The sequence below is a fragment of the Macrosteles quadrilineatus genome, unplaced genomic scaffold, assembly GCF_028750875.1.
Source record: "Macrosteles quadrilineatus isolate MER2022 unplaced genomic scaffold, UCM_ALF_1.0 Scaffold_2__2_contigs__length_208266976, whole genome shotgun sequence".
NCBI classification, from domain to species: domain Eukaryota; kingdom Metazoa; phylum Arthropoda; class Insecta; order Hemiptera; family Cicadellidae; genus Macrosteles; species Macrosteles quadrilineatus.
Window position 1 is genome coordinate 23,507,862 of NW_026542595.1, and position 14,014 is coordinate 23,521,875.

At 37.5% G+C, this 14,014-nt stretch overlaps 1 protein-coding gene across 7 annotated transcripts in view; it reads right to left on the reverse strand.

Annotated features, from left to right (window-relative positions):
• The window catches only part of LOC128985378 (desmoplakin-B-like), a 412,041-nt gene that overhangs the window by 339,510 nt on the left and 58,517 nt on the right, over positions 1 to 14,014 (reverse strand). For 6 of the 7 annotated variants that reach the window (XM_054404818.1, XM_054404815.1, XM_054404817.1 and 3 more), the window contains exon 6: positions 12,323 to 12,475. In XM_054404818.1, the coding sequence (XP_054260793.1) occupies positions 12,323 to 12,475 (153 nt within the window). Of the gene's footprint in view, positions 1 to 7,791; positions 7,873 to 12,322; positions 12,476 to 14,014 lie in introns of those variants that run through there. The other variant, XM_054404822.1, reaches the window with a different exon arrangement.

Sequence of the window (14,014 nt, forward strand, 5' to 3'; positions counted from 1 at the left end):
AATATCGTCCTATACGATATTGTCATTAGATCAATGTACTTACAGCCAAACTTCGTTTTACAGTACTACTGTACCACCCTTCTACAACTGCCGATGCCGCCGCGCGCCGTTCTGTAATGCAGAGCCATTGTATGTAATGTCCGTTCTCCGCTCACACATCTGAACCTAGATGCGGGCTAATTAAGGTTACCGGTAACGATGATTGTATTTAATTGTGCGACTCTCATCGAACCCCCGTTACTCGTACTCCCAGAGGTATAGTTGAGGTAGAGGTTGTCATCGTTCGCAACGCCACTACTCCCACCAACCGTCTGGGACGAAGATTGCCCGAATCACACAAACTACCGGATTACTCGCAATGATAATTAACCAGTGGCAACTACACCATTGCTGAAAATTGCGTGTGGTGGCAGAAACAATCTCTTCTCGTATTCATGTTTGATTATTGCTGTAATGGACCTGTTGGTCAAACCGAGGCTCCAGGCCCGAGGGTAGGCTGACTTCGACCACACGCAAACTGTCTGTCTGGGTAAGTTCTTGTATCATAATTGCAGCGAATACGGTTGCGATGCTGGACGAAATTGCGGTAAGCCTTTAGATTTAACCTTTGCTTTATTGTGAATGTTGTTAAAATATTTACTTAATATCCACAGTTCGCACTATAGTATAGTACAATATCTCGATGTGCCATTAACTGAAGTATATATTGTATTTATTTATATGTGAAGAAATAAAGTATTTTTATGATTTATAAATTAATCAAAATTACAAAATCTTTCAAAATTTAAAGTTGAGTTAAAATTTTTTTTATTAATTAAGATACAATCTTTTAACAATTCTATTATCTTCTCTATGCTTGACGAAATCCAACACTTCCCCAGATTGATGGTTTGAATAATATAACTTTTTGCTTTATTCAATGTAATAGTTAATCACAGTGGGGTTTTCAAGACATCCATAACTTTCTAATCGCGTCGCGGGAAACCTATACGTAGGTGCAAATAGCAGAGAGGCTGTAAGTGGCACAGGATGCTGATCCGGTCAAGTACAGTTATCGCAGCAAGTATTTACCACAAAGTTCATTACCTCCGTCGGTCGCGACTCTGATAATCATACCTCTGTACTGAACAAATCAGTCAAAATGAAGGCTTTCGACCAGTTTGCGAATTTATTTATGCAGCGCACCACGGAGTGGATGTAATTGCAATTAATTGGTAAACCTGGCGGAGGTCGCGGTCCTAGGGCAGGTATCCGTCCACCTCGTAAAGATGGACCTGTCATGTAACGTAATAAGTATTCGTAAATATCTTGGTGGAATTTAAATATAAACGGTTACATTTTAATTTACTTTGTAACACCGTTAGACATGTAGAGATTGATGGTGAGTGTTCTCTTTTGGAAGAACACCAAGAAGTGAAATTCACATAATGCATATTAATTAATAAAAAAATATCACAGCTTATGCAACTACTCCACACAGTCACGGATACAGTGTGTTGGCTTTTTCTCACGCTTGATTGTTTACGACAGTACGAGATGTTGCAACGTGCGAGTGCAAGTAGTCACGGACTTGTCGTAGTGTGGGAGTGCAATACTGCAGCGACACTTACCGCGGGAAAACAAACAAACCCCGCCAAGACTAAACAATCACGTTGATCTGCGATAGAGCACGCTAGCAATTGTGTTGAAGGATCATTAGCGTAGGAATGTTAACTCGGAGTTGGTTAAGTTGACACTGCCCTTGGTACACCCCTATTTCCATTTATGTCTTCAACTGAATGCGATGTACAAGGTTTTTCGGCCCCTCAAGAGTAAAATGAACTGTCATTACACTATGTACAGTAAGCTCTGTACGTGCTGTAGCACCTGTTGTGTTGCGAGTCTCAGGTTAGCACCGATGGGAAGGTACACCAACCCCTGTGTGTATGTGAACCGTCACCTGATACCTGGGATGGGGTGTGAAGAGTCGTCTTCTATATGTATCGTATCACATGTATCACATGTACTACGCACTCTCCATTGTCGCTGTATCAGGTATCAATGGTTTCGTAACAGCAACAGGAAGACATTTCATTTGAAGTCATCTTATCTTAACACCTTCTGGCCAGTTTAAAACCATTTTTCATATTTGGAAATTTGAATTAACTCATACCTGTGATTTGATAAAAACGGAAAAGGTTTTTAATTTCTGTTTGGCTTTTTCGTTTCCATATTCAGTCGGCCTACGACATTTGCAATAAGATGTGCACGTGTTTAAAAATTGAATTAAGCAGAGTATCCAACAAAAATTTCATCAAACCTTTCAAATTTGATAAATAAATATTGGAAGATATTGGGTTCTATAGCATATTAGGGTTCTTCGATTTAGAAAATATTATTGAAACAAGGGAGTCCTCAATTACTATGTTACCCAAATCAGAAATAGTCAGTACATTGCATTTACAGTCAATGTTGGTACCGAAACAAAGCAAAGCACGTCCAGCCTCTCAACATTGCTACGATGGTAATGTCTGAAGCTGTTGTAATCCACCGTGTCTAATGTATCTCAATCATAATTAGTTCGTCTCGCAGGAATGTTTTATTACTTCTCTCATCTGGACAAATGTGAGCGACACTACTGCAGTCTCAGAATGACTCGTGCATAATTAAATGGGCCAGTGATTATGAAAGGCGAAAGGCACAATCTAGCTAGTGATATTACAGTAGTTGGTTGGTCATAGACTGGACATGCAGCTCTTCAGAGACAATAACTGGGTTTTGATTTGATATTTTCCACGTAGAACTCAGTCCCTTGACGTATTTCATCAATACGCAACGGGATTTCGAAATGACTGAAGCATAAGTATTTCATGAACTGCAAAAGGTGTCACTAAGCCTATGATTTTACAGTAGCTGACCTGATCATGAACAGTTGAACTGTACAAGTGGCTCTTAACAATTACTTGGTAGTGGAGTGGTTTGATATGTTTGTAACTAATCCAGGCAGTTACACATCTTTTGTGAACGATTTTATTACAGCAATGCCCCGGTCTCTGCGCAGGACACCGGACACACACGCCCTGGTGGTGAGTGGGTCCTGCTGCTACTACTGCCAACGTCCATCGTCGGAAGATGTAACAGACCATGTCTAATGCCCTTCCACCATCTCATTTATATCCACCGCGGCTCATTTGCATCACACTACATCCTATTCTTTGTTAAAATGTTCGTTATTCATTCATTCCCGATTTCAACAAGAGGAGATTTTCTCGGTCGCTTCTTGGGCGTTTCTTCCCGTTTTACGGATATTTTCTAATGAATTGGCTTCGTTACTCGAATTATTAAATTTGAGCACGGCTGTTAGTCAATTCAACAAATGGAATGCAATATGAGATACGTTAGCTTCAACTTAAAAGTATACCAACATGAAAATCGTACAGTTTTACCGAAATTACAACCCTTTACTTGTTTAAATAATATTGCTTTGTAGAAATCGGTTTGGTTTGTGCCTTGTGGCCACTCTCTGTCAAATGCTTTCTAAAAAAATGTAATGTATTTTATATCATAACTACAAGTTGTAAAAACTTGTATTAACTCTCATCTATTGACGCATGTAATCAGACTGCATATTTTCCAGTTAATATGGTCACTTGTGATGTTATTGGGTTTGTTCACTGAAATCTTAACCAAGGCCCCAGCACACTATTATACAACTGTTGCCCAGCTTTCCACCGTAGTCGCCGAACTACGCGGGCTAGATAACTAGATAGCCTAGATGCAGATCCATTGGATGCTCAAGAGACTCAGAGAGGAACATTAGATGATAACGGGAAGGAGAAAGTCGGAACCAGTTAACCCCAAAATCCGGCGCGAGATTAGCGCAGCCAATCTTAGTAACTGTAATAGTGCATGAGAAACATCTGTGTAGTTGTGGACCGGGGCCGGGGCTTGGGCTATCCGAAATAGGCTTAGATTAAATCTGCATTAATCGCCTCCTGGGGGTGATTCCCACGCGACCGCGGACTAGGAACTATCACTAAATACTGGACACTCTAGTCTAGTGGCACAGCTGGTAGGCTGCCATTACCCCGACCAGCGCCCAGCTTGGTGGAGCTGCTAAACAGACGCGAGATAGGACATGAAATAAGCCTGCAATCGAAACCTTTCGAATATTAAAACTGCAATCGAAAAGCATCTAAATGTATACCAACATGTATACATAAATAACACAAATGTCAACAATCCCCTGTACAGTAAACGTTTTGATAGCGATGAGAAAACTATTACATAGTTACAAATTACACTGATTTACGTAATTATAGTGAATAAGGTAAATGTAGTCGCTTAGAGATTCCTCGTATATGATGATTTTAGTATTTCATTTCTTATTGATTTATTACCAATGTCCCCTTTTTATGTTGGGTCTTTCCCTCACCTCTTTCGACAAGATAGTTCAAACAAAACTATCGAGCCAAGAAAAGAACGAGATTCTTGTTTTCAGCTTGACATTCGTACACAATCCTAAATGTATAGAAGGACAAAAAAGACAGCATCACCTTTTGCGTGGCAGTAACGACAGGACCGCTGCCGAGACATTAAGCAATTGTAATTAATTTCACATCCAACTCCATCACAAATGGCGCGGAACTCATCCGCGAGCCAACAAAGGAATTGCTAGTTAAGCGGGTTGAACGAACGTAATAGTGTTCCATCACACGTCATACGTCACACGGATAGTGAGAAACTATCTCTAGTGAGGGTGGTGATTTGCAATTATGTTATATCGACAACACAAGAGGCATGGGAACGCCGGAGAACCCAGGAAAAGGTGGGTGAGTGACAATTACCAATACTCGATGATATACCATCCCCACGAGCAATACATTACAGTACGGTTTATGAAAATTTCTGGTTACAAAATAAACCTAAAACTAGCTTGCGCAATAACGTAAAACAATGTCCTGTAATAGACCTATAGCCGAATAATACTCTACATGATTGCCAATCCTTACAGCAGCAGCAAAAGAATCCATAGTACCACCTTCTGTTGACCATTGAATTTAAAATAATTTGTTAAGTTTGCAATTACAATATATTTTCACTTTCTTACTATATTGTGTTCGGTAACATATTCGAGTTTGTAAGGTTTTCGAAGTGAGGTCCGCGCGCCCGTGTATGTGTATCATTGTAGTTAAACTGTACAGTATATCGATGTGTGTAGGTGTCGTGTGTGTGGATGTGTACAGAGCTACAGACCACACTTGTCCGATTTTGATAAAATTTGGTGTACTAATCCATGGTGTCTCCAGGCATTTTTTCCTATAAATATCATAGTTACTTTCATCGCTTACTCAGAATAAAGATAGTTGACAAGCGAATGGGAGAAAGTACGAGACGGATTGCTGATATCGTTTATTTATTCATGTAATCGTTTTTAGGCAAATTATTGCAAGGTTATGTCTACTCCAGAGAGCGACACATAATGTTCGTACAACAATAATGAGGCTATTTGGCGGTGTGAGTCTTGGATTATTCATGTTTAACAGATTGGTCACACAATGTGGCACTAACAGTTGAGTCGTGCGTGTGGCGTGTGGCGTGTGGCGTGTGGCGTTCCACTGGCCTCGTCCTCGTGCTCTACCTTCTATATTCACCGAGTCTCCAGTCTCAGAAGGTACATCAGATGTTGAACAGATACGAGGATAAAACAGACAAGAGGGGAAGTTAAAACTCAGCTCAGAGTTTAATCACTTTCTTGCTATTTTACATTTAAACCAGAGAGGAACTTTGTTTTATGTACCAACTCATATGCCAGTTCAGAATTTCTTGAAACCAATTGTATGCATTTAGGGATTTGATATGTAAAATTTGATGCAATAGAGGTTTGGGTTTATAACAGATTGTATTTTTTTTACATAAGTCTGTATTTAGTCTGCTATACAACTGTATAAGTCTGCTGCTATTTAGTCCAACTTATGACGCCACAATGGGGGCCACCGAAATACTTATTATTCTGTATAAGTGATTGAAAAATCCTGTTTATCCATGGGGATACAATAGCCAAAAATTAGTCACATTAATTTTAACATTTCCCAACTCTTTGTTATCAAGTTTTTAAAGAAAAGGTTTTTGAGACAATACTATTATCAATGAATTAACAATTGTAGTTGATGCGGCTACTCACGAAAAGGCATTTCGAACCATAGTTTTTAGTTCGAACGATACGTCCAAAACCTTTTTACTAACTTCATTTTATGATTTTTGAAACAACTACATATTTTAGAAGTTCACTCAACATAATTACCACCCATCACATGTTTTATCTACGACGAGATATAGTACACGCTTTTTCGGTAATGAATTACGACCATTTATTCACTACAAACACTAAATATGTCAAGATACAACTCACCTGTTGTAGACCTAATATTTTGTGTGTATTAATTGCTGTTATTACATGGAAATATGCTATTGTGTAAATGCTTTGGTATGAGGGTTTACCTTACATCATAATCATGATCAAATTTTGGTAACCAACAAGCAGTGTAAATGTGATGGTACTATGATTCAATATTTTACTAGAACCCCCAACAAGACATATTGCTTCAGAGTAAATTGATAAACCCTCGTAATTTAACCCTCATTCATAAGACCTTCGTTATAAAAGATAAGTAATATAATAAGCTATAAATTGCTTTAGTTTCATTCCTAAACGACATGGTATATTAGGTGAGGTCAATACTTCAGTATGATAATATTTTTGTTGGGCATCACTCACCTTATTGAAGTCACGAGAACGTAGTCCTTGTCATGTCACAATCATACACAGTTCATTGCACATAAAAATATACAAAAATAAAAATAAAAATAAATCCAAATTTAAAATATCAGAACTTTTGTCTGATATTTTAAATTTGGATTTATTTTTATTTTTATTTTTGTATATTTTTATGTGCAATGAACTGTGTATGATTGTGACATGACAAGGACTACGTTCTCGTGACTTCAATAAGGTGAGTGATGCCCAACAAAAATATTATCATACTGCTTTAGTTTCAATATAAAGGAAAATAAATCATATAGAACCCATACACAGATTAACATTTTCCAATTCTTTTGCTCGAATAATTGAGCCAAAATAGTTTCTTGAGTACAATATCTTAACGTTCCTACACAATTAGCAGCTTTCAAAGTGATTATTAGAACTGAGTAAAAATAAGATATTATCATTAGAATGGCTATAAAATTTACTTTAAAAGCTTATAAGATAGACTTTCTTCCCTACAAGTAAAAAGTATACAACAAAACAACCACATAGCTTTACGATAAACCACATAACCACATAAAACGATTTTCAACACTCTTTTGCGCTTTAGTAAACTCGAAACGTTTGCAAGCTTAGCGTAATTACAGTGGATAATCATTTTGATTGTATTGAATCAAGTGTGTTTACGATAGCTGAAACATCATTTGTTGGTATTTAAAATACTATCACCAAAGATCAGTCATTGATGATTGGTACGGACACGGAACACGGAACAAGTAATCATATGATCGCATGAAAACCGACAAATCCCTCACACCATTTCACTTTCCCCATAAAATTCAAATACACAATTTCATTCTAAAAGGTTTTGTTATGGATATCACGTTACAGGTTTACAAAGCCAGCCAAAAAAAAAATCGTTGTGAAAAATTTCTGCAAAATCCCTCAAACCAAATTAACCATCACAACAGAAATAAGTCAAAGAATGGTTATTGTCAGTTAGTAATTCTATAAGTAAGTACAGTATGAAGAGGAAAGACGTGTACCTTGGACGAAGCCTTGTAGAGCGTGAGAGCCATCAGGTATCCAGGAGGATCGAACTACAGCGGCGCACACACTGAGCGGTACTGAGGTACTGCGGTACTGTGACTGAGACGGAGGTACAGCGGCGGGTGTGGCAGGGCGAGAGAGAGCGGCAGGGGACGCGGCACGCCGGGCTGTTTTTTGTTTTTGTTTGTTTTACCCTAGCCACATCCGAAGATTGCAAGGTAAATTGTTATTCAAATTTTAATTTCACTCCGAAAAAATGTTCACCGAAAAAAATTAAGCAAAATAAACTTCGTACTCAAGAAGTTCAAGCTCTTTCTATTTAAATAATCTGTATGGGTGGATAGCGAACTTTGAACGAAAAAAATAAGTTCACGAGCAATACTCATTTATATTTTCTTCCCACAAACACCAATATAAACCTTTATATTTGATCGTCTCAGAGGAAAATGTGTAGCTCAGTCCTTCTCATTGAGTTCAGGGCGAAGTACAGGACCTTGTTGTGGAATAGCTTACATTTATGACTGGGTGGGAACGTTTACCCTCTGGACATTTTCATGTTTTAAAGGTAAACAATTGAAAAAATATTCAAAACCCCATAACACCCCGTTAAGGAACTTGGTTGGCAAATTCATTCTAGTTTATCCAGCCCTACACCTTCAAGCTAAATTTCATCAACATCGGACCAAAATAAATCGAGTTATCGTGTTCACGGACGTATACATTATATATCCATGTTAATATATATTTAAATTTGAACTAATAGTGTGTTTGACCACTAGGGACATCAAAATGACAAAGTAAATCGGTCACGGGTCTAGGTCTTACTGTGCCAACTACGTTAATAGCTACTTCCATTAGGTAATTTCGCTAAAATGTATTAGCAGCTCCTGTATTCATAACGTTTGTATACTCTAGTTGTGTATTTGAAACTAACTGTGATCTCAAGAAACAACAACTACTGTAGTTCATCTTTCTCACAATAAGATATGTAGTCCTGTAAAGCTCGGCAGAATAACATTTATTCTTTGAATCACTGTCAGATCACCAATCAATGTAATCGTTAGGCCAGACATGAATCATTAAGACTCACAATAGAAAAACATCATAGAATACAATGGAAGACAGTCTAGTCATGACTAACAGATCATCACAGGATCATGATAAGAGTGAGAGTGATAACGAGATATATAATAACTACAGAGCTTGTTACAAATTGCGGATAAACTTTTCTTTGTAACATTTCTTGTCGATTTTTGGACAACACGAAGTAAATAAAATCAAAATTTTAATGTTAAACATCCAAATACTGGATTTAGGTTTGGAATGAAATTAAATAACTTGAGCTTAACTTTTGTCACACGACATATCATGATCATACAAAGTGCATTTGCTGTACTGGGATACGGGTTAAGGAGGTCGTAGTCACTAGTTGGCCGGAAGTTGTCTAATTATGCGGCTTATTGTAGCAAGTAGCAAGTGTGCCATCGCTGGCCATACACGGCCGTGGCGCGTGACGCGTGAATCTCCGTAACACTTTCAATAATACTACGAGTGCAGACGCCACCCGGATAACACAGGTGAGTCCTTCATAATGGGCCCGATTTTGGTTGTATCATTTTTGTTCCGCGGTTGAAGGCTAATTTCTTCACATCACTTTTGTTCCGGAGGTCAGCAGATAGATTTTGGGACCGGCCGAAACATTGCTTTTGTTCCGCAGACATCTCTCTTGTTCCGCAGACATATCTCTTGTTCCGCGAGAGAGGGGGCTGTGCTCTCCCTACCCCAAATCCTCTCTTTCGCCCTTCTTCTAATTCTTTCTTTCATGTTGGCTTTAAAGCTCATTAATTTATCATTTTCTCCTTAACAGATATATCAATAATTTAAATAATTTCACCTAACCTAACCTATGAAAGGAGAGTATTTGGGGGAGTGAGAGGGCATTCCCCAAACTCGCGGAACAAGAGAGAAGTCCGCGGAACAAAAGCAATGTTTCGGACGGCCCCAAAATATACCTGCTGACCCCCGGAACAAAAGTGATGTGAAGAAATTAACCTTCAACCGCGGAACAAAAGCGACACACGCCCGATCTTTTACTAACTACTGCAAGGGTAATTTTATTGTTTAAATATAAGAGGGTCTTTTAGTTTTTAAGATTTTTTAGTTAGTTAACCTCTGTTTTGGTAAGTTTGGAATGTTTGGCAACAACTTGGCCAGCCCAAAACATTTAGGCCTACTGTTCATTTTGGAGGCATGAAAAGATGTATTAAATTTGAATTGAAAAAATAGTAATATAACTGTAAAATCCCGTAGAAGGATTGGCTATTTGGTCGATGTTGCCTTGAAACCCATTTGTTGTAGAATATTCCTTCTCGTATGTTATACACAGGTAGATGTAGACTGTGCGTAGCGTCTGTCGCAGGTCTGCTGCAGTACTGTAGATTGTTTGTTGTACTTGTACACTGGCTAACGTAAACTGGATTCCCAAAACGGTTTTCAGGCCTGAACTAATAAAACCTTCCGTTGCAAACTACTTCTTACTTCAAAGAGTGGACTTAACGACTATCCCATTTCAGCTGACCACGAAGGTACAGAAGTTAACATGTGTTAAATAAACATGAACTACTGTAATTTGTTTTTCAAACCAATAATTATTTCAATAATGTTTTATGTTACACCAGTGTTCATGGCGATAACCTGTATTCATACAACTAAATTAATAATGGAAATAATTAGTGTCAAAAATGTTGACACAAAATGTTTAAGATGACTGAGAATTGAGTGTTTTGCAATACACTACGTCCGTATTCTGAGACAATGTCCATTAACTAATGCCCAGCGAGGGATATGAATAGAAAAATGCAATAAGTATAGTTGATTTCAATTAAATGTGCACCAATAAACATTATAAAATTTGTGGGCTTCGTAAAATCTAGTTGCGTTCCTAAAATTTCACTTTTAATTTTGCCAGGAAATAATATGAATTTCCTTTAGCTAATAAACAATTTTATGGCAACTGGACAGTCAAAGTAAAACTACACAAAAGGTAGCATTTAAATATATATTGGTAAAGAAGGATTAATACTATGTTTAAGTGCTTTTTACTATAAACTTTAAACTTTGCTTTTCCAGGAAGCAAAAAATACACAATATGTTATTGCAAAAGTAGTTTTATTTTCAAACCAGTATAAATTGTATAAAACACACATTTAAGTCTAAATATACAAGTTACATTTATAATTGAGTTAAAAAAATTAAACATTTTTAGTTTTAATTAATATGTTTTAATTTTCAATCCACTTATTGCACAATAGTGTTAACTCTAGACTCGGTGACAAAACATAACATGAAAAGTGTTAATAAGTATTATAATGGCACATTACTAATACCGCTTATTAAACTTAAATTACTTAACTAATATCATAAATAAATAGACGGTAGCATAAATGTTTATGTTTTAACGACCTTTTAATTTTAGTAGATAATATTCACGTACAATCATTGAGCTTTGCCAACCTATTGCACTACAAAAATTTCATAGCCTATTTAAAACTTTTTAAATATCTAATTTAACTTAGTATCTCGTAGTTAAACTTGTATTCAAATTGTTTCTTCTTCAGAAGCAATAGGAAGGCCACGAACAACAGGATTGGTTTCTTCTCGACACAGAATCGATAAAATATCGATAAGTTTTAATCACTGGGGATAGCACTGAGGAAGCACTTTCACTAGAAACACTTGCTGCAAACAAATCTAGAATAACGAAAGAACTCAGTGAACAGTTAGAGCCGTATTTACAGGAGATCACTAGTGTGAAAAAATATTTACACTAACAGCAGTACTGGTTATGATGAAGTGTAGAGATGAAGAATGTAAGTTTGTTTATGAATCATAATATGAATAATATGGAATAAGAATGAAATGATGTCACGATGATTTGAAAGCGTTATGATTTAGTCGTAGTTCAGATAGTAGGAAAAAACATAGCCGTAGACATTTTCTTCAAGGAAATAGAAAAAATATTACAATTTTTCATACGTACACACAAACAATGTTTTTGAAAATATCAGTAGAGTTTGTGTTATAAGATAAAGGTGTTGTACAGAAAGCTTCGAAGAAGCGCAGAAAATCAAAGGACGTTAAAACATAAAAATAACCTAAAATATAAGACTATTGACTATTCATAAATGCTACTTAAAGCATGAGTTTTCTTAATTTCTGTGCATTATTAGCTTAATTGTTAAAGACCAATATTTGACAGCCATATTATGAGATTGATCTTTCTACAAAACTATACATTTAAATTCTTAAGATGATAACAGAAAGCGTGTAAGGAAAGCTCTGCAAACACAGTTTACTTAAAATTTACTTTTAGCTATGAAATGTGATATAAAAATGTGTATTAATAAAAGTAAAATATTTAGACGTTATGAATAATCAATAGATTATTATTTGGTATTAACTCTTTAAATGCTTTGCCTTAAGCGTAAACGAACGAAGCGAAATTGCAGAATCTTAACAGACGCTCACCCTCTCCGGCTCCTTGAGAGATGTCTCCGAGATCATCCTAGACCTCGTCAGACTGCCATGAGGTGAAAGACTCTTGTCTAGACGTGTGGCCAGGATATGGTACTGTCTCTGTAGCTGGTCTATCACTCGGTCCTTGCTCTTCATCTCCTCTAGCTGAAACATCAGGATATTTACTGTAACTAGAGTCTAGACTATTATAAGGGGAAGGACTCTTGCCTAGACATGTGGCCAGGATATGGTACTGTCTCTGTAGCTGGTCTATCACTCGGTCCTTGCTCTTCATCTCCTCTAGCTGAAACATCAGGATATTTACTGTAACTAGAGTCTAGACTATTATAAGGGGAAGGACTCTTGCCTAGACATGTGGCTAGGATATGGTACTGTCTCTCTAGCTGGTCTATCACTCGGTACTTGTTCTTCATCTCCTCTAGCTGCAAAATCAGGATATTTACTGTAACTATAAGAGTCTAGACTATTATAAGGGGAAGGACTATTGTCTAGACGTGTGGCTAGGATATAGTACTGTCTCTGTAGCTGGTCTATCACTCGGTCCTTGCTCTTCATCTCCCCTATAGCTGCAACATCAGGATATTTACTGTAACTAGAGTCTAGACTATTATAAGGGGAAGAACTTTTGTCTAGACGTGTGGCCAGGAGATGGTACTGTCTCTTTGCTGGTCTATCACTCGGTCCTTGCTCTTCATCTATTCTAGCAGTAACATCATAGCATTTTCTAGAGTCTAGAACTCGTCACACTAGTGTTATAGTATCTGGTCTATCACTCAGTGATTGCTCTTCCTCTCCTATAGCTGCTTTCATCATGATTTTTACTGTAACTAGAGAATTCACATAGGCAACAAATTGTATCCCTAGCACTAATTGTTACACGTTAAATAGTTCTTATTGTAAGCTGGTTAATGCTGGTAAGCACTTTTACAGTGATACTTCCAGCCGATAGGGTTAAATGAAAGTCTGCAACGGTCGAATGAAACTATCGGTTGTAACGTCTCGAGACTCATATTCCATCTTCTCCATGTGTTCTATATTATCCGGTCCACAACTCTCGCCTCATGGTCGACAATTACTGGTGATTATCGGAGGTGATGGACGGAGTTGTAGCAGTGGTCGGTTTCACTCTCAGCCCTCACGAGAGGGTCTAAACACCCGTCCAGGCTGAGTCCTGCATTACGTAAACAATCCTCAGTGTCTGTGTCTGGAGACTACTTAAACTGACACATCATAACAGAGTTAAAATTATTACACAACGTAAGAATTATCACCAATCGTAACCTTGTGAAATTGTTTGGTATTTTCTGAAAACTTGAACATTTTCTTTAAACTTAGATGCTTTGGCCCTCTTGTAATTATTTTATTATATTTAACTGCAGATCCATAGACGGGTTCATTCGAATCAAACATTTCTTCAGAAAATTCTTTGTATTGAAACTAACATATTTTCACTATATGGTGAACTGACACATTATTTTCGTGTTTCGCAGATCATTTTCCAGAACGACAATCACACTCCTTGTCGTCGTTCATCCCTCGTTTCTCCTCTATCTCGTCGCTCGTTGGCGCTATCTATTTTTCCTCCATTACAGGGCCACACGCAATTTCATTTTGTGGTGGACTATCATCAGAGAGACTCGCCGTTCTCCGTTCTCCGTCGACCCGGAACCACCGAGTGCGGAG